At 55.2% G+C, this 18,782-nt stretch overlaps 2 protein-coding genes across 3 annotated transcripts; both read right to left on the bottom strand.

The window, feature by feature from the left end:
* Nucleotides 1-2,003: 2,003 nt before the first annotated feature.
* On the bottom strand, nt 2,004-4,191 carry CD70 (CD70 molecule). Its single transcript, XM_029051129.1, has 3 exons — nt 4,096-4,191; nt 3,046-3,103; nt 2,004-2,380 (listed from the first exon to the last, which is right to left on the bottom strand). The coding sequence occupies exons 1-3, from the start codon at nt 4,189-4,191 to the stop codon at nt 2,004-2,006; spliced, it is 531 nt and encodes a 176-aa protein (XP_028906962.1).
* A 10,933-nt stretch (nt 4,192-15,124) lies between these two features.
* Nucleotides 15,125-18,085, bottom strand: TNFSF9 (TNF superfamily member 9). Of its 2 annotated transcripts, XM_007672700.2 has the most exons (3): nt 17,791-18,085; nt 16,955-16,985; nt 15,125-16,431 (listed from the first exon to the last, which is right to left on the bottom strand). In XM_007672700.2, exons 1-3 carry the CDS (start codon nt 17,986-17,988, stop codon nt 16,010-16,012), a joined length of 651 nt encoding a protein of 216 aa, XP_007670890.1. In that variant the 5' UTR covers nt 17,989-18,085; the 3' UTR covers nt 15,125-16,009. The 2 variants fall into 2 exon arrangements, with proteins under 2 accessions (XP_007670890.1, XP_016083976.1); XM_016228490.3 differs by lacking the exon at nt 17,791-18,085 and having other exon boundaries at nt 16,955-17,700.
* Between the last annotated feature and the right edge of the window lie 697 nt (nt 18,086-18,782).

The following is an 18,782-nucleotide window of genomic DNA, read 5'->3' on the forward strand; positions in this document are numbered from 1 at the left end:
CCCCCTTTTACAGCTGATGTAACTGAGGCCCAGAGAACTGAAGTGATTTTTCCAAGGTCACACAGCAGACAAGTGCGGGGGGAGCCTAGAACCCAGGTCCTTCTGACTCCCAAACCCATGCTTTATGCACTAGGCCACGCTGCTTCTCCGCCAAGGATGATGAAGTTTCTTGTGAGCTTCATGGAAGCTGTGGGAGGTAGAGGGCCCAGTGGTTAGACGCTGAAGGCTGACCTGGTGGTGGGACTTGGATTCCCGACTCTGACTCCTTTTGACTTGTGGCTTTGGGTAAGTCCCCTCCCTTCTCCTGGGCCTCTGGCATCCAGCCACCCGCCCACCTTCCAAGAGCAGGGCTCTGATCTGAGCCCCCTTCCTCAGCGATGGTAGACACACTTCTCACCCCACGGTCCCTTGCTTCCAAGGGAAGCTGGATGTTGGGGCTCTTCCAGACAGTCAGGGACTGTCCCTCTGTGTTGCTTTGGAATTCACTGAGAAATCAGCAGGGCCCAAGCTCAGCGCAGATGCCTCCCTGCAGAGAATGTGTCTATTATATTGTACTCTCCCAAGAGCTTAGTCAAGTGCTCTGCACACAGTAAGGGCTCAATAAATATGATGGACTGATTGACTGACTCCCTGTCCCCTTCTCTCCCTGTCCCCCAGCCTACAATGGGTCCCCTGAACACTAGGCAGGCCCGAGAGGGGAGAAGGGGCTCAGGGCCGCGGGGCTGACTGGGGGCCAGATGGGTTTGAGAGGTGTTAAGGAAGACTGGGGGCCAGATGTCCCTGGGGACCAGGCTAGAGCAAGTTAGAACTTGCCAAGCCCCCACCCTTCTGCTCAACGAGCCACAGATCTCTCTGAGGGGAAAACCCCAGAGGGTCAGACATAGGGTTGCAGCCTCTTGGAGTGAAAGAGACAATTATTGCTGCTACTCTAGGGTGATGTGGAGAGGACTGAATCTTTTCCACCTAAGCATCTCAGACTGACCCACAGGCCTCCTCAACCATCTTTGCCCTCACTCCATCTCCCCCTCCCCCCATCCCCAGCCCTCTGCTCACGTCTCCAGCAGTCCAACTCAATCCTCCAAAGAGAAAGACAAACCACTTTCTCTCCGGCCAGCCTCCCATCAATCTCAAACAATCAGTCACTCAATTAGGTGTGCGTGGACCTGAAGCCATCTGCAGAGCTGAGTTAAAGCTACCCTGGGACACTGGGGTTTGGATTTGGTGGGGTAGGGGGGAGCCCAGGGCCTGACTAGGGAGCTCAAGATCTAAGGCCCAACAGCCTAATAGTTCCCCTCCTCCTCTCACAAAATCCTCCACTCTCCAAGGAGGCACCTTGGGAAACCCCTTGTCCCGTTGGCTGGGTGAAGATCTGCGAACTCCGTGGTCCAGGAGTGAGGGACGCTGAGGCAAAAGCCCTCCTGAAACAGTTTGATTCCCCAAAGAAGGAAACCTATTTATTGCACATTTTTCCACAAAGAGCTTGAAGCATTTGACAGACCTCTTTGTCCCCCCTGCTTCCCAGCCCACCAGGGGCTACAGCAGAAATTGAAGGGGCTGTCTGGGTTCCACAACAGGTTGGAGGGGAGTGAGATGAGGACCCAGGAGTCCAGCATTCCAATCCCAGCAGACCGGGTGGATGTGTGCTAGCTAACAGCCAGAGGTCTGTGCCTATTGGCTCAGAGGGCCTGGAAGTGAACCAGCCCAGCCCATTTCCAATGGGGAGGATCTGGAGGCCTAAAATTCAAGGCCCCCTTCTCTGCCCTCCAAGCCCAGCAGGGCAGAGGCAGGGAGGGCCCTTCCTTCCCCTCACACATTCCCCAACTTCCCATGGAACCCAGGAGGAAACTGAGGCACAAAGAGGCAAAAAACAACACCCAGCAGATCTGGAGTCCCACATGCAGCTAAAACGGAAATGAAATCCCCCAGCTCCTACTCCCCTCCGTCTCCACCACCTCAGGGTGCTGGGAGCTCCAAGCAGCCAATAGGGAGCTGTCCCCAGGAGGTCAGGGGGAGCCTCGGTCCACCAGGAAGGCTCCAAAGAAGGTCTCATCTCTGCCTCCCCAGGGGACCTCAGGTGAGTTGCACTCCACTTCGAGCACGTCCTGGGAAGAGAGCAGGAACTGGCCACCCATGAAGAGGGAGCAGCTTCTGCCAAATTCATGGCTCAGCAGCTTGGCAGACCACTGCGGGGTGTGGACTTTGATGGACAAGGTTCTCTCCGGGCCCAGAGAGCAGTTGCTCAGGGTCACCTGGATGTAGATGTAATAGATGCCTCCCTGGAGGACCTTCAGGTTCCCCGCCGTCAGCTCCATCCCCTGCACGAAGGAGCGGCCCTGTTGGGCGCCCCCCATCCATTGAAGCCGCTTCACCGGCAAACCATCTAGGAGAGGACCATATGTGTCAGGGACCCTCAGTGCCCCCTCCTCTGCAGGTGGCCCTTTGCCTCTGCCCCCAGCCTGCAGCGGGGTGAGCCAGTCAGGAAGACTCCCTGCCCCAACATGCACTGCTGCTGGGGTTGGACCACTCAGGACCCCCAGAGCCAAATTGATCTCGGGGTGGCAGGACCGTTGGCCACAAGAGGTCAGCCAGCCCTCATCTCTTTCCCACTCTGACCACCAATCCCTCCCACTCCCTCTTCTCTTCTATCCCTGATTCCTCTCTCCTGGAAGTAGGACCACCTCACAGGGACTTTACCCACCCCACAGGGTTCCCAGCCCCCTACTTTGCCTCCACATCTCTCTGGAAGACAGGTGTGGGAAGGGTTCATCAGTCCCTACCCCACCTCCCCCACCCCCTTGCCCAGAATTGCCCCTATTTTCCAGGGAGAAGGAAAACCTGAAGCTTAGACCAGGCCTTCTTGGCCCAGTGGGAGAGGGCCCAGGAGCCCCAGATTTCCACCCCCTCCATCCCCTGGGGAGCTCCATTACCAGACACTCCTGCCCACACTCCCAACTGCATTCTTCCTTTAGCCTGGCATCTGAACCTCAACAACTGTGGGGGGTGTGGGGCATGGGGAAAGAGGAGCTTAGGGGAAGCAGCACCCACCTGAGTGATTGAGGAGAAGATGAGCTGTAGGGAATTTAAACTTTTCTTTCGACAAGAGCTGGAAAGAACAGAAAGCCATGGATATTGTGAGGGACAGGGGAAGTCCAGAGCCTATCCCTCAAACTTCGGCTCACTGAGGATACAGAAATGAAGTCACATCCCAGGGCCCCTTCCCCACTTACCAAACCATTCAGTTAGCATGTTTGGGAGGTGTTTGGCCTACAGTTAGCTTAATACCCACTTAGTGGCCCATTCCAATCCCTGCTCCTTTCCCTAGCCCCTGCTTCTTTCCTTTTCTCCCTTCTTCTCCCCAGCCCTTCCTGGATAAGGTTGACTGCTTGGACTTGCCTTCAGCCCTACCCCCACCCCCACCACCACCCTTTGCCTTCCACTCTAAGTCTTTCTCTGTCTCTCTCCTCTGTTTTCTTCCTTCTTGCCAGCTTCCTCTCCCCAGGCCTCAGCATGAGAATAGACTCAACCAAATTACCAAATTTCTGCCTTCCTTCCCCTCCAGGCTGACACCCAATCTCAGGTAGAAGGAACGCTTTGAAGAGGGGGGAAATGGACTTTCACTGTAACAGGAAGAACTGAGATTAAATTTCCCAGGCTCTGAAAGCAAGAGGGCCTCTGTCCCTCTGGGCAGAAGAATAAACAGGACAGTTTCCCGAGGCCCCTTTGAGCCCCAGGTGTCTGGCTGGGACCAGGCAAGGCTGTTGGTGGGGTCAGAAGTAGGAAAAACCACCTGGCCCTGAAAGCCCCCCGGGGAAGCCCCTGGGGACAGATCCCAATTCTGCTCCTTTCCATCCTTCCCATCCCATCCTCCCCAGCTCCTCAGCTCCCTAGCTCCCCCCATCCAGTTCACAAGCACCTGCCTCCGCTTCTTGCTAAAGGCTTGGAAGCTTGCCGGTGGAGGGGAAAGAGAGATCCTTTTCCCCTCTGCCCCACCAGGGCCAGTCACTCCCTCTGCTTCCCACTCCCCCAGCCTTAGGGACCTGGCAACCTCCCTCACTCCCCACCCCAAACCTCAAGCTACAAAAAAAAGAGACTCACCGTGGGGTCCCAGCCTGCCAGTGGGTACAGAGAGAAGAAGAAGTATGCCAGCTGGAAGAAGCTGAGCAGAGTGAGCCAGGCCACAAGGCCGACCATCCTTCGGTTCTCCCAACAGGGCATGGCCCTCGTCTCTAGGACCAGCCACGGGAAGAGCTCCAGTGTATCCTGCCCTGGGCAAGGAGCTGCAAGTCTCTATGTGTGTGTGGTTTGTGAATGTGTGTGAATGATGTATGAGTGTGTGTGTGCATGTGTGTGTGTATGCGAGTGAGAGACATGTGCACGCCCCGCAGAGAGGAAATCCCAAATGAAGCTCCTCCTAGGGTTGTGGTCAGCTTGCCCCTTTCTCGCCTCCCACAGTCAAACCTCTGGGACTTTTCCGTTATCAGAAGAGGATATGGGGACAAGAGCAGTGAGATTGGTGCAAGTTCCAATTCTCTGCCTTTTGGGATCAGGCAGAGCCCCCACATGGTCCTAGGTGCTGTCCTGGAGTCCCCTCCTGGCACACCCACCTCCCCTCCCAACCCCAGCAGCTTTACCCTTCTGCTGTCCTCAGGCTCCTCCCCTCTCTGGGTGCAGCCTCCCTCCTCCCTGCAGGCTCTTCTCTCCAGTTGCCTTAGTGGGTCCCTCCCATCCCCCAGCAGTCCTTGGGACTCATACTCCTGCCCCCCGGTGAAGACAGATGCAGAACCAAGTTGGGGACTCGGGGAGGGGAGGGAAGGCTGGGTTTTCACCCCCATGGTGTGGAGAGAGCTGTGTCGTGTGTGTGTATGTGTGCACATGGGAGGATTACTAGAGGCCACATGTTCTGCGAGGCCTAGTTTGGGAGGGTGGGGGCAGGGAGGCATATGCCCAAAGTCAGCAGCTGACCTCAGGTAAGGCTGTGGAGAGACAAGCCACTGCCCCCAACTGCACACCTCCCCCTCTTCCCCACCACCCAGCTGGTTTCTGGGTGAAGTGTTTTCACTCAGCCTTTTTTCTGAGAGTTCCACTTTCAAAGAGCAGAGCTCTGTCCGGTGACATTGCCCCCCAAACCATATGCTGAGGTGCAGTGAAGGTCTCCGCTGTGGTCGGTTTCCCTCCCAAGCTGTAAATGGCCAAGTGACTCAGCTCACTCCTCCTCAAAGGAAGTAATGGCTCTCCCATCTGCTGGCCAGTCACTCTGGGCCTGCATCCAGATGTGAGACGCTCAGCATTTGGGGAGACAAAGACAGTGGGGACCGACAGCTCTTTGAGATTCCCCCCACCACCACCTCCCTGATCCTCGTGGGTGTACTGCCCAAGTCATGCTTCCCATGGGCCTCTGGGCTCACTGCCCTTTTCAGATGTTAATGGAGTTGGGCCCATGACTACCTAATTCTCAGCTGTCCTCTAATAATAATTATGGTATTTGTTAAGCGCTCATTATGTGCCAGGCGTTGTACTAAGCGCTGGTGTGGATACAAGCAAATTGGGTTGGACACAGTCCCTGACCCACGTGGGGCTCACAGTCTCAATCCCCATTTTACAGATGAGGTAACTGAGGCCCAGAGAAGTGAAGTGACTTGCCCAAGGTCACACAGCAAACAAGTGGCAGAGCCGGGATCAGAACCCATGACCTTTCCTGACTCCCAGGCCCGTGCTCTATCCACTACACCATGTTGCTTCTCTAAGATCAAGGGGTGCCTTCTGCCCAAACACCCATGGCCTTACTAGTGCCGGGCTTGAACAAGAATTTCCAGGGAGGTTGGAAATTGGCGTTCCCCACTGCATGCAAAACTCCTATTCACACTGGCATGGTGCCGGGCGAGGTTGCTCCCACCATTTCTAAGCATCGGCGATGGCCGATTCTTCTGCTCAGGTTGTACTGGGCAGCACTTGGTGGCATCCCCAGAGGAAACAGTTCGTCTTGGGCCATGCCACTTCCTCCGTCACTTTCAGGGTGGGCCGATTCACGCAGTATTGTGGCCAGTGCCACCACGATGGCCTGAGCAGCAGCAGTGGAGGCTCAATGGGTGGTAACTCCACAGGAACCATGGGGAGTGGCAGAAAAGGAGGAAGAGGAGGCCCACTGAGAGCAGCAGATGAATTCTGTCCTTTGTCCTTTACCCCCTCTCTCCCTTTTCCCCCTCTCTTCTGTGGCGCTCTCCTCCTTCTTTTCTCCTTCTTCTTCCCTTTCTGGCCCCCGGCCCCAGCCCCATCCTGATTCTTACCTCCCCAGAGGAGGAAGGAAGATTTCCCCGAGCCAATTTGTGGCTCTCACCTCTGGCTGGAGGGGATTTCCCCCTCAGCTCCTGGCTCCGCCAAAACAATTCTAAAATTGCTGCCCTAAGAAAGTGTGTGTGTTTGCGTGAGAGTGTATGTATCTGTGCATGAGTGCACTTCCCACCACCACCCCAACCTTTCCTCCCTGGCCTCGCCAACTGGGAACAGAAGATGGGTGCAATGCACACTCTTCAAGGGGCTTTTATAGCCACCGTTCTGGTTGCCAGGTCTGGGAACACATCAGAAGTGAAGATGGGGTGGCTCAACCTACACACGCACTCTGTCTCACCCTCACAAACGTGCACAAACGCACAAGTGAGTCAGTGGGTTCCAGGTAGCCCACAGGCTCATGGTTGGCCCAAGATGAGCTCCAATCCTAATTTAGGCTTGAGGAGGCAGGGTTGGAATGGGGTGATTTGGGAGCAGGACCCAATAAATCTGTCCTTATTTATGCTGCACCAGTCAAGGGGTCTGACACCACTGAATTCACAGAAAAGTGAACTCAAACCTGCCCATCCTGTTCTGGGCAGCTGAGAAATGGATGAGACTGTGAAGCTTGTACCAACCCTCCTCTGTTCTGGGTTAGAGACAGGATAATCAGGTTGGACACAGTCCCTGTCCCATGCGGGGCTCACAGTCTAAGTAGAAGGGCAAACAAGATATCGAATCCCCATTTTACAGATGAGGAAATTGAGGGCCAGAGAAGTTAAGTGATTTGCCCAAGGTCACACAGCTGGCAACTGGAAAAACTGGGATTAGAACCCAGGTCCTTTGACTCCAAGTCACGGGCTCTGTCCACTAGGCCTCACTGCTCCTCAATGGCAGCAGCAGGGCCAAGAGCCCAATGACTAGCTGTGCCACACCCCCTTCCCTCAGTGCCACTTTGACCACACTCTTGGCAATGTTATACCTTACACACACACTCTCTCTCTCTCCTCCCCAAGCTTCTGGCTATTTGTTTAATGGTATTTGTTAAGAGCTAACCATGTACCAGGCACTGTACTTAAGCACTAGGAAAGATGCAGGATAACCAGATTGGAAACAGTCCATGTCCCACATGAGGCTCACAGTCTTAATCCCACATTTAGCAGGTGAGGTCACTGAAGACCAGGGAAGTGAAATGACTTGCCCAAGGTCACATAGCAGACAACTAGCAGAGCAGGGATTACAGCCCATGTTCTCTGACTCCCAGGCCTTTCCACTTGGCCAGGCTGGTTGATTGGAACTCCAGCTCTGGCCTCAAAATTCCAGGTGTGTGTCTGTCTGCCCTTTTCTCTGATTGCACCTGACACTCTCCATTGGAGCCTGGCACCTTTCTCAGAATGAGACCTGACTCTGTTTGCTTTGTTTTGTATGGAGCCCAGTACAGCCTCAATCAAACCACAGCTGCCCCAGCCAGCTCTGATCCTGGGCCAGCTTCCTTCACAGGACCTGAACTGCCATGGAACATGGGGCTCCAACTGCTGAATGCCCCACCACCCCTAGCCTGGGCCCCAATCAATCACTCAATGGTATTTATTGGATGTTTATTAATAATAATAATTGCAGGGCTCCCAGTAGGAGGAAACTGAGGCAGATGAGGGAACTGGACCACAGAGGAAGTGAAGTGACTTGCCCAAAGTCACACAGCAGACGTGGCGGAGCCGGGATGAGAACCCAGGTGCTTTGGCTCCCATGCCCTTGCTCTTTCCACTAGGCCAGGCTGCTTCCCTTACGGTTTGTAGAGACACTGTATTAATGGTTGTGAGATTACAGTACAATACAGTTGGTCAGCAGGATCTCAAGGAGCTTATTGTCTGGGGTGGGGGAGACAAACCTTAAAATCATTACAGATAGGGGAACCAACTGAGAATAAGGATATGGATGTAAGTGCTGTGGGGGTGGGATTAGTATTATTATTAGTGCTTGAGGGGTATTATTATTATCCTACTTGTTAAGAGCTTACTATGTGCCAGGCACTGTTCTAAGTCCTGGGGTAAATACAAGTTAATCATGTTGGACACAGTCCCTGTCCCATATGGGGCTCACAGTCTAAGGAGAAGGGAGTAGGATTTAATCTCCATTTTATAGATGGGGTAACATAACTGAGGCACAGAGAAGTTAAATGATCTGTCCAAGGTCACACAGCAGACATATGGCAGAGCCAGAATTAGAACCCACATCCTCTGACTCCCAGACCCATACAGACCCTAGTGTGTGGGAGAGGCAGAAGGGATGGCAAATAGGGTGGGGAAATGAGGGGTTAGTCAGGGAAGGCTTCTTGGAGGTGAGCATTGTATTGTTTGGCTACTTACATTCCGGAAGTGAGGCAAGTGGTGCTGACTCTGCTGTCTCTTCAACCAAGCCATCAAGTTATCGAACAGTGCTTAGCACATAGTAAGCGTTTAAAAAATACCATCATTATTACTGTTATTACTAGAGGGCTTTAGATCAGGGTTTGGGAGCGAAGGGGGAGAAGGGAAGAGAGGGGAGCGAAAGGATTTCCAACCTTCAGGAAGACATATGCTCTCGAGTTGTTTTGGTGTGATGGATTGCACCGAGCCATCCCCATTCTCTCACCTGGTCCTGGTCCCCACTGGGAGTCAGCTGGCAGAGGTGGTGGAAGACACCTGTGGTCTCAGAGCAAAATCTCCATGAGATTCTTGAGCAGTCAACCCTGCTGCATTCTCCCTCGTCTTCTAAATCACTGCTGAGTGTGGTACAAGTAGGGGAGAAGAATGACTATCTCCAGTTGTTAAAAATGCACAAGCAATTGAAGGTAGAACAAAATCAAGAGCAAACAAACCCAGCCCAAACAAGCCAACACAGGAAGACTAGCATCTCAGAGACAGAAGACCAAGAGCCCTGTCGTTCCCGGCTCCGTCTCCAACGGTGGCACCAGGATGCTTGGAGGAAGTGGGTAGCCCTCCTGGACCCCCCATCCTCACAGTTAGGGTTAGGTTATCTCTTCCCCCGGCAACCCATCCTGGACCTTCTGTCCGATGTTTGCTGCTTCTTGAGCCTTCTAATATTGCTAATATCGAGAAGCAGTGTGACTTAGTGGAAAGAGCCCGGGCTTGGGAGTCAGAGGTCGTGGGTTCTAATCCCGGCTCCACCACTTATCAGCTGTGTGACTTTGGGCAAGTCACATAACTTCTCTGTGCCTCAGTTACCTCATCTGTATAATGGGGGTTAAGACTGTGAGCCCCATGTGAGACAACCTAATTATCTTGTATCTACCTCAGCGCTTAGAACAGTGCTTGGCACATAGTAAGCACTTAACAAATATCACCATCATCATCATCATCGCTAACTTTTCCCCTTCAGCAACCGGATTTTACTCAAGCCCTTTTGGCACATTGTAAGTGCTTAACAAATACCACAATTATAATTGTTATTTTTGAATTGACCGCTAGCTTCTGCCTACACTATTCCTGGGCTCATGAGGTCCATGTGCTCACCACCTGCTCTGACAGTCTGAATGGCTCAGTTCTTTGGGTAATGAGAGTTCGTTTCCTACAGTTGGCAAGTGGAAACCTACTTGCCACCAACAGCAACCCTGATGACTCATTGGCTCAGCAAAGAGGGGTAGACTAGCTAGGCTAGGCAGGGAAAACTCTCTCGTGCACTGTGTCATGGGCGGTTGGAGGAGAGAGACTAACAAAGGAATCCCGGGGTTCCCCTGCTGCTCAGCCCCTCCTCTTTGAGTTCCTCTTGCTCCTTCCTCCCCGAGAGAGCAGGCAGACAACTGACTGGGGAGTTTCTCTCCCAACAGCTGCCCAGAAGGAAGGGAAAAAGCCAAGGTGCCCTGTTCCCCTTCCCCACTCCACTAACCCAGTTTGTAGTTTTTTTAATGGTGTTTGTTGAGCGTTTATTATGTGCCAGGGGTAATGTTAATAAATAATAATGATGATGACAGTATCTGTTAAGTGCTTACTATATGCCAAGCACTGTGGTAGTTACAAGGTAATTAGGTTGTCCCACGTGGAGCTCACAGTCTTAATCCTCATTTTCCAGATGAGGTAACTGAGGTACAGAGAAGTTAGGTAACTTGTCCAAAGTCACACAGCTGACAAGCGGCAGAGCTGGGATTCGAACTCACGACCTCTGACTCCCCAGCCCGTGCGCTTTGCGCTAAGCCACTTTGCTTCTCATAATGTTGTCCCTCTGTTTCTTTGCTGCTCTAATCCTGAAGCCTTCTTCTGCGGCGGCTTTGGAGGGGGCCACTTCGCCCCTCCAATCTTGGTTTCCAAAGCTCAGGGTCGGGATGGAGATAGCTAACTCTGCCTTCTGTCTCTCTCGCCGACCGGCTTGGATCCGTGCTGCCCCCTAGTGCACCCTTCAAGAATGAGTGCCTGGCAGGGAACGAGCTTTTGCCTGCCTGCCTGCCTGCCTGCCTGCCTGCCTGCCTTCCTTCCTTCCTTCCTTCCTTCCTTCCTTCCTTCCTTCCTTCCTTCCTTCCTTCCTTCCTTCCTTCCTTCCTTCCTTCCTTCTTTCCCTCACTCACTCAATTGTCTTTATTGCGCTCTTGTTATGTGCAGAGCACTGTACTAAGTGCTTGAGAGAGTACCCTATAACAATAAACAGTGCTCGGCACATAGTAAGCGCTTAACAAATACCAACATTATTATTATTAAACAGACACATTCCCTGTCCACAGTGAGCTCACAGTCTAAAGTTTACTGGCCCCTCCCGAGAGCCTGGCATCTCCCTCTCCTTCCCTGGTTCCATGTGCCTGCAGCCAAGAGATCGCCCCTGGGCATCCATCCACCCTCAGCCCAAAGAGTCCCAGAGACCTTTCCAGATAAAGCCCTCTATTTCCCCTATCTTTCCTCCCCTCTCCATTGCCTATGAACTTGACTGTGTACCCCTTAAGCTCCTTGATACTCTCATCCCAGCCCCACAATAATCATGTGAATAGTCTTAAACTCTACCATTTCCCCTATCCCTAATCTATTTTAATGTCCGTCTCCCCCGTACTGTAAATTCCCTCTGGGTAGGGATTGTGTCTACCAATTCTGTTATATTGGACTTACCCAAGTGCTCAGTACGGTGCTCTGCACACAGTAAACACTCAATAAGTGACTTGAAAAGGCGCTTGATAAAGTCACGGGAGCACAGATCAGGTCTGCCCTGACAAGGCATATTTTTGGAAGAGAATTTTCCGTAGAAAGTTCTGTCTCTACCCGCATTGACTCAGGACAAGCTCAACAATCTGCGTCATCCTTACATAAGCAGGGTGTGCATTGTACCTACTGATTCAACCTCTTTGGAGCCACATACCGTTTGTTTCCACCCCCAAAACCGGCCTGGATCCCCGTCATTAGCACAATTGCCTGGCAGTGCTTCCCCCCACCCCCGGCCTTCCCGCTGCTGCCCTGGGTGGCCTCAGAGCAGGCCCCAGAAGGCATGCCAACAAGCTGATGGGATTTGGGGGGCGGGGGGAGGGTCAGAACAACTCAGAGCCATCGATGCTCTCGGACAGCGCTGTTCATCAAGCAATCTCCCCAACGAATGAGGACGCAGTCGCGCAGCAACTGTTCTCTGATGGCGGCACCCAGGCCTAAACCTTTCCAGCTCTTCCATGCAGACAGGTAATGGAGAATTCTAGAGTTGACCCTTCCCCAACAATAGATGGCTAATGTGTGCAGATATTGGAGCTGTCAAGATGCAGGCATTTTGTGAAAGCAAACCTAAGAGAAAGGGAATCAGCATGGCCTATGGGAAAGAGCACAAGGCCGGGGAGTCAGACGAACTGGGTTCTAATACCGACTCTGCCACATGCCTGCTCTGTGACCTTGGGCAAGTCATTACTTCACTTCTCTGGGCCTCCATTTCCTCATCTGTAAAATGGGGATGAAATACCTGTTCTCTCTTCTGCTTAGACCGTGAGCCCCAGGTAGGACAGGGACCATGTGTCCGATCTGATTGTCTTGTAGCCAGCCCAGCGCTTAGCACATAGAAAGTACTTAACGGATACCACAAATATTATTAAAGGAACCTGTGATGGAGGCCGGGGGTGCAGCATTAGCTGATGATCCTTGTCCCATCCCCTCTCCCCAACTGCAACCCTCCCTGTCCCGCCCCCCTCCCCCCACCCCCACCCTCAACACACACACGTGCCACCACCACCCGGAATCTGCCTCAGGGAGACAGGAAAGTGCCACTGCTGGAACAGAACCGTGCGGCCCCAGGGCTCCGGCCTGAGCCGAGAGGAAAGATTGGCCGTGGAGGGGAAAGGGCCGACGCAGGGAAATTTGTGCAACGGGGTGGGGGGTGCCGAGCAGGCTTGGCTGAGAGCGGATGGGGATGTGGTCACCATGGCTTCCCGGTGTTGTTGTTGCAGGCTGTTGTAGTGGGCTGCGGCAATGACGCACAGCCCGCCCCCTACCCCATCCCCACACGGTGGCTCTTTCCATAGACCGAGACTCGAGACTCGCAGCAGCAGCTGGCCAGCCAGGCTCCTCCTTGGGGCGGCCCCGGCCCCGCACTCCCTTCCGGAGTTTTCCCCCAAGGAGCCAAGTCCCAGCTACGTCACAGGGTTTCCTGCCCCGCCAGAAGGCACAGCCCAGGGGCCCCGGGCCTCCTACCGGGAGTGAGAAACCTTCATATGGGGGCAAGGGCTGGCCAGCTTTCAGTTCTCCCCCCAAACTCCCTCCCCCGGGCAGCTGGGATTTTCCACTTTGCCCTCCGGGGGTGGGACCAGCCCCCGCCCCGGCCCCACCTCGCCCAGCCAAGCCTTCGAGCAGAAAGCCAGGTGCCACTTCGAGTTGGCCAACAGCAGTTGGCAAAACATGGAAATCCATCCTTCCCCTTCTCCCTACCCCCATACTGAGCAGAGAGCTGGGAGCCAGGTATTCTGGGTCCTCGCTGGAAGTGGGCCTGCAGGATCTTGGCCCGGTAACCACAGAGAACTTCAACTGGCACCTCTCCCACCAGGCCCCCACTTAGCCACATTGTAGGAGGCAATTGGGTGGGCCCGACTGGGCATCTTCTCCAAGTCCCATGGGCCAGAGCTCAGACTAACCTTTGGCTGACTGCTTTTGGTCTCCCTTAAACGACCTCTCGCTTCCTGCCCTCTACCTCTTGCTCAAGGGCCCAGCTGTCCCAAGGGCTGCAACCCCAGGACTGTGGGGACTGTCTAGATGTGTCCCCTCTCCTCTGGGTCATTGGGTGCGGGCCGGCCATTGCCCGTCAACAGTCCCTGCAACCCCCGCTGAATATCATTCAATGGATGGATGGTATTTATTGAGCGCTTACTGTGTGCAGAGCACTGGACTCCTCGGGGCTCAGGTTTTTCCCCTTCCCGGTCCCTCTGAGCGGATCCGATTCTGAACAAGAGGAGGCTATGGGTCGCTTTCATTCCCAAATGTGAGATCCCAAACCTCCAGCTCCAAGGGGACAGGCTGCCCACTCCGAATTCTGAGGTACTCTCCTAAGTGGTTTGTACAGTGCTCGGCACAGAGTAAGCCTCAGTAAATATGATGGAGCAATAGATCTATCTATTGAATGAGTCCCGTTTTCCCCCACCAGGCCCTGACTAGGAGGGGCCAGACCAGCCTCCCGCCAAGAAACTGGGGAAGGATGAGACCTGGTGGCTGGTAGTGACCCAACATCGGGCCTCCCCCAAGCAGGGCTTCCCCAGCGCCCAGTTGGGCAGCAACTGGGCCTGCCCGGCTATGGGAGTGTCTCTTTGGGTCCTGGCTAACTTGTGAACGGGTGCTCCTGCAGCTAATGCTTTGGTTTGTGATGTAAAGAGGCTAGTGGATTTTGGAGCCCCCTCCCTCCTCGCTGCTTCTTTTCTCCTCCCCGTGGTGCCCCCTCCTGCTCCACCCAGGAGAGAAGGCCCAGAACATGAAGGATAAGCCAGGAACTGCTCAGGTCCAGAGCAGAAACTGGGAACAAGTATTGCCCAGTCCAAAGCATCTTCCCAGCTTCAGCCCTGGAGTCAGAGGGTCTGCCCTCCACCTGGGGGTTAGTTCAATGCCAGGCTGATGTGGCGTACCCAAAGCCACACAGCCCAAGACACACATTCACACACACACACACACACACACACCCCACAAACACATCCAGAGAACTTCTCCACAGACTTTCAGAATGTGTTTTTATTCACTGTTCTCCATCCATCCTTCCATGTTGGCAAGAATACATATAGGGTAGTAATAAATAAATAAGTCGTGTCCATGTCGGTCAGGAACTCATACAAGTTCATTAATAAATAAATCAGCTGTGTAAAGTGCAACGCCTGGCTTTCCAGGACAGCTTTGGGATGAGGGGTTCAGAATAAATAAAGATGAGCGGGCAGGGCCGGGGATTCTGATTCTCCCTCTCCTCCGCCCACTGCCCCAGCCCAGGCTTGCAGAGGAGCAGCCAGCACTGGCTTAGCTGTGAGCCCACCCCGCCCTCCAGGTCTACTCTGCTGAGAGGTGGGATTTATGGAATGGAAAGGGAGGGAGGATTGCCAGGTCCCCAGCATAAGTGTATCCTCACCTGCCTCCAACCCTCTTCCCCCACCTCCAGCCCCGCTCTACACCCAGCTGCCCAGAAACGGGTAGGAGCTCAGGGCAAAAGGCAGCAACAGTGAGCCTCCCAGCAGCGTGGCCTAGTGAGAAGAGCCCAGACCTGTGAGTCAAGAGGACCTAGGTTCTCATCCCGGCCCTGCCACTTGCCTGCTGTGTGACGTTGGGCAAGTCACTTCACTTCTCTGTGCCTATCTCATCCGTAAAATGGGGATTAACACTGTGAGCCCCATATGGAACAACCTGATTATCTTGTATTTACCCCAGGGCTTAGTACAGTGCCTGGCACAGAGTAAGTGCTTAACAAATACCATTAAAAAAACAACCTCCAAGGCTCAATCTGGGAGGGGAGGGGCTCTCCTCCGTTGATCTCCAAGCTCCTAAAACTCTGACTTCCTTCAATCTGCCATCTGATTTAGAGGAGAAAGGGTCTGAGCCAGTGTGCCCCTCCCTGAGAGGGAACTCCCAGCTTCCTGTTGCTGCCTCAGCCTTCCAGGGCTGGGCCTGGACCACCTGGCCCCCAACTCTGAGAAGCCGGCAGAAATCAGAAAGCACAGGGTGGAGCAGAAATGTAACTACAGAGGGAGAGCAGGCAAAGGAATACAACTAACAGCTTCCCGTTCATCCTTCTCTTTTGCCCTCAGGCCTTCCGACCTCCTCCCTGATAGAGAGGCTCATCATTCCCACCAACCACCGCATCTAGTGATCCCACGCCATCCCATTACTTGAAAGCAAACACCCCACCTGCCTGGTCAGTTCGAGTGCCACCCCCAGCCCCCATCACAGGAGCCTCTGGCCCTCTTCCTCCAACAGCCTGGGCCCACTCTAGGCCCTTCAGGTCTACAAAACAGAAAAATCAAAAGCAGCAGCAGCACGCCCATCCATCTCCCAACTGGAATAAATTAGAAACAAGAGTCAACAATAAATAAGGAGGCCCCGGCAAAGATTGGCACGTTGATACCAGTGGCATTTTCCGGACCGCCAAGTTCCCCTGCCATTAGGCATGCGGCCAGGCATCTCCACACAACCAACCCTCTGTTTGTGGCTCACACTGTGGGTGGCCAAGAGCCCAGATGCCAGGGGACCCCCGTGGGGGGGAGAGGGGGGCTAGAAGAAGCCAGCTCCTGGTTCCTCGTCCCAGGACCCAGACCCCTGAGGCACTCTTACGGCAGCTACCTGCCCGCCTCAGCCACCCGAAAGAGTCCGAAGAAGTTGACCTTTTCTTCGTTCAGCTGCCACCCATGAAGCGCATGCGGCACAGTCAAGTTCACATGGAGGCGGGCCCCAGTGTGCAGGGACAGCAGAGAGGCGGAGAACTTAGAGACAGAATCGGGGGTTTCGCCTTTCAAGTGGGTGGTGAGCGACAGCTCCGACCTGTTGTCCCAGGTCCGATGGATGGAAATCGTGACATTGCTTTCCTCTGAGTCTGACAGGAGCACTCTCTTGAGTGCCAGCTGGATATAGACGTAGTAGATCCCAGCCCTCTTCACCTCCAGCTCCTTGGTTTTGTCGTCGTAGGAGAAGTCCGATGTCATGATGACCCCTGTCAGTCTGTCGTTGCTGTCCCAAGACAGTGTTCCGGACTGTAGGACCACTGCAGACACAGAGTGGAAACCGTTTTGTTAACTCCAACGGGAACTCGACAACTCAACCCCAGCCCAGCCACTGACTGGTCCCCAGAGGAGATCTGCCCCCAGCGCTTGACCAACTGGGGACCCGAGGAATCTGGGTCCCCCAGCCCAGGTGGATAGGTGTCCTTCCTCTCCCCACTGCCTCTCTCCCTCCCACGCTAGGGTAGATTCCAAGGGAGGAAGTTGCTGAGACTGCAGATGTGGGGGCTTGATAGGAAGTCACTATCAAGGCTGGAAACTCCCCCCACCAAGACGCCGCCGCCCACCCATCAAAATCAGACTCCACCTTCCTAAAACCCTTCCCACACCCCCTTTAACACTTTGCGTCCCATGGGCCGGTATGCCCTAGCTCCTGATGACACCGGGTGGCAGCTGGGGAGGGAGCCGCCCAAGGAGACAGAGAACCAAGTGGGGGATTGGGAGAGGGCAGGGAAAGGGAGAGGTGTGATGTGCATTTCCCTCCAAAGAGAAAAGAAAGACACTTACAGTCTTTGGCGATCAGATGAGCTCCAGGGATCTGCAAGGGAAGAAGAGAAGGTTGACGCTCTCCGTGGCCCCGGAGATCTCCCTTTGCCGACAGCAGGAGTCTCGCACACTGCTCCTTCTCCCCCTGCCAACTCAGCCCAGCTGGGAGCCGGGCACCGTCCTCTGCTCCAGCTATGCAGGGACCCGACCAGCGACGCCTGAGAATGCCCAGGCAGATCTGGGCGCCGGCCCACGTAGCTCCTCCGGTGATGGCAGCGATGGGCTGCATGGAGCCCTGGGTGGGCGGCTGACAGACTGGGGGTGGGAGCTGCTTGGGAGGCAACGGCCTTGCCCAGGATCTGATTGAAACTTCCAGGGACCCTGCGATGGGGGTCCTTACCCAACCGGGGAACCCTGACTCTGACCCTCAGACGGGCAGACACACACACGCATGCACATAAACACATGCACGGAGGGACAAGGGCATGGCCTACATCGGAGACACACGCAACGGGTCAGAATCCACGGTGAAGTGCGCAGAGACACACGGGCACCAAGACCCAGGCATACACACAGAAAACAGATACACACGCCGTGTCCACCCAAGCGGACGGACAAACACAGGGACGCGTGGATGTAAGTGTGTGGAGAGACACTGATGGGTGGGCACAGGCCCAGAAGCCAGATAGGCAGAGGCGCGCCCACACAGACACATCACAACATACAGGAGGCAAAGACTCAGAGACCCCGTCGGGCCAGGAAAACCAGACGGGGCTCGGGCCCTGGCACTAGCGGGCTGGGGCGGGTGGGGAGGGAGGCCGGGCGGCCGGGTGGCCGGGCAGCCAGCGGCTCCTGACCTGCTGAAAGGATGAAGTGAGGAAGGCCGGGGTGGGCAGCGGCTGGGGCCCGAGCGACACCCCTAGGACGGTGCAGGAGGCCAGTGCGGCCAGCGCGGTGGCCAGCAGCAGCAGGGCGGCCAGCACGGCCCAGTCTAGGGCGCGGCAGGTGCGGGGCGCGGGCGGCGACTGGAGGCTCTCGGGGTCGGCGCTGCTCATGGCCGGGCTGTGGGCGTGGGGCTGGAGCGGCGGGGCTGTGAGGCCGCCGCCGGCGGCAACCGGTTTTTATCGGCGACCAGGAAGGGAAGCTTCCGGGAGTGGTGACACAGCCCGGGGGCGAGGCGTAGTCAGGCACAGAGGGAGGGGAGGGGCAGGGCTGGAGAGCAGCGGGGGACAGGACGAAGAGGGGGCAGGGCTGGCCCCCTGGGAAGGGGGACGGGGCTGGGGCACACTAGGAAGGAAAAGGACAGGGCTGAGGCACTAAGAAGGGAAGGGGGCAGGACTGGGGGTGCTAGGGGAGAGGGGCAGGGTTGGGGGCACTGGGAAGGAAAGGGACGGGGCTGGGGGCACTGGGAAAGAGAGAGGCGGGGCTGAGGGCACTGGGAAAAGAGGGGCAGGGCTGGGGGCACTGGGAAAGGAGGGGCAGCTCTCTGGGCCAGACCTCCCCCCGCTTCCCTCATCCCCGGGCTCCCACAGAATCAGAGGGCTTCCCAGTTGAACTGTAAAGCCTGCTTAGATTGGAAAATCGGCACCTGTGGTTGAGGAGCTCAAGGGCTGTTGGGGCCACAGGGATACCTGGCCTCTCTGCTCCTCTGCTTCTTTGGCTCAAGGCAGCAGACTCCCATTTGAGGACTCCCCCCCCCCAACCCGCCTTTTGGGGTCCTTCAAGCTCTTCGTCCCCTGAGACTAGTCCATCCTAGCCCACATCCCACAGATTCTCTTCCCACCACAGATCTCCAAGCTCCCGGGCTCCCTCAGCAGGATGGAGTGGCTGGTGAGGGAGGGGAAAGCCA

This window comes from Ornithorhynchus anatinus, chromosome X1 (assembly GCF_004115215.2).
Source record: "Ornithorhynchus anatinus isolate Pmale09 chromosome X1, mOrnAna1.pri.v4, whole genome shotgun sequence".
NCBI classification, from domain to species: domain Eukaryota; kingdom Metazoa; phylum Chordata; class Mammalia; order Monotremata; family Ornithorhynchidae; genus Ornithorhynchus; species Ornithorhynchus anatinus.

Coding starts and splice junctions, on each gene's coding strand:
- CD70 (XM_029051129.1), bottom strand. CDS start 4,191: ATGGTCGGCCTTGTGGCCTGGCTCACTCTGCTCAGCTTCTTCCAGCTG. Junction 3,104..4,095: donor TGGCAGGCTGGGACCCCACG/GTGAGTCTCTTT, acceptor TGTTCTTTCCAG/CTCTTGTCGAAAGAAAAGTT. Junction 2,381..3,045: donor TCTTCTCCTCAATCACTCAG/GTGGGTGCTGCT, acceptor GTCCTCTCCTAG/ATGGTTTGCCGGTGAAGCGG.
- TNFSF9 (XM_016228490.3), bottom strand. CDS start 17,222: ATGCAGCCCATCGCTGCCATCACCGGAGGAGCTACGTGGGCCGGCGCC. Junction 16,432..16,954: donor TCATCTGATCGCCAAAGACT/GTAAGTGTCTTT, acceptor CTGTGTCTGCAG/TGGTCCTACAGTCCGGAACA.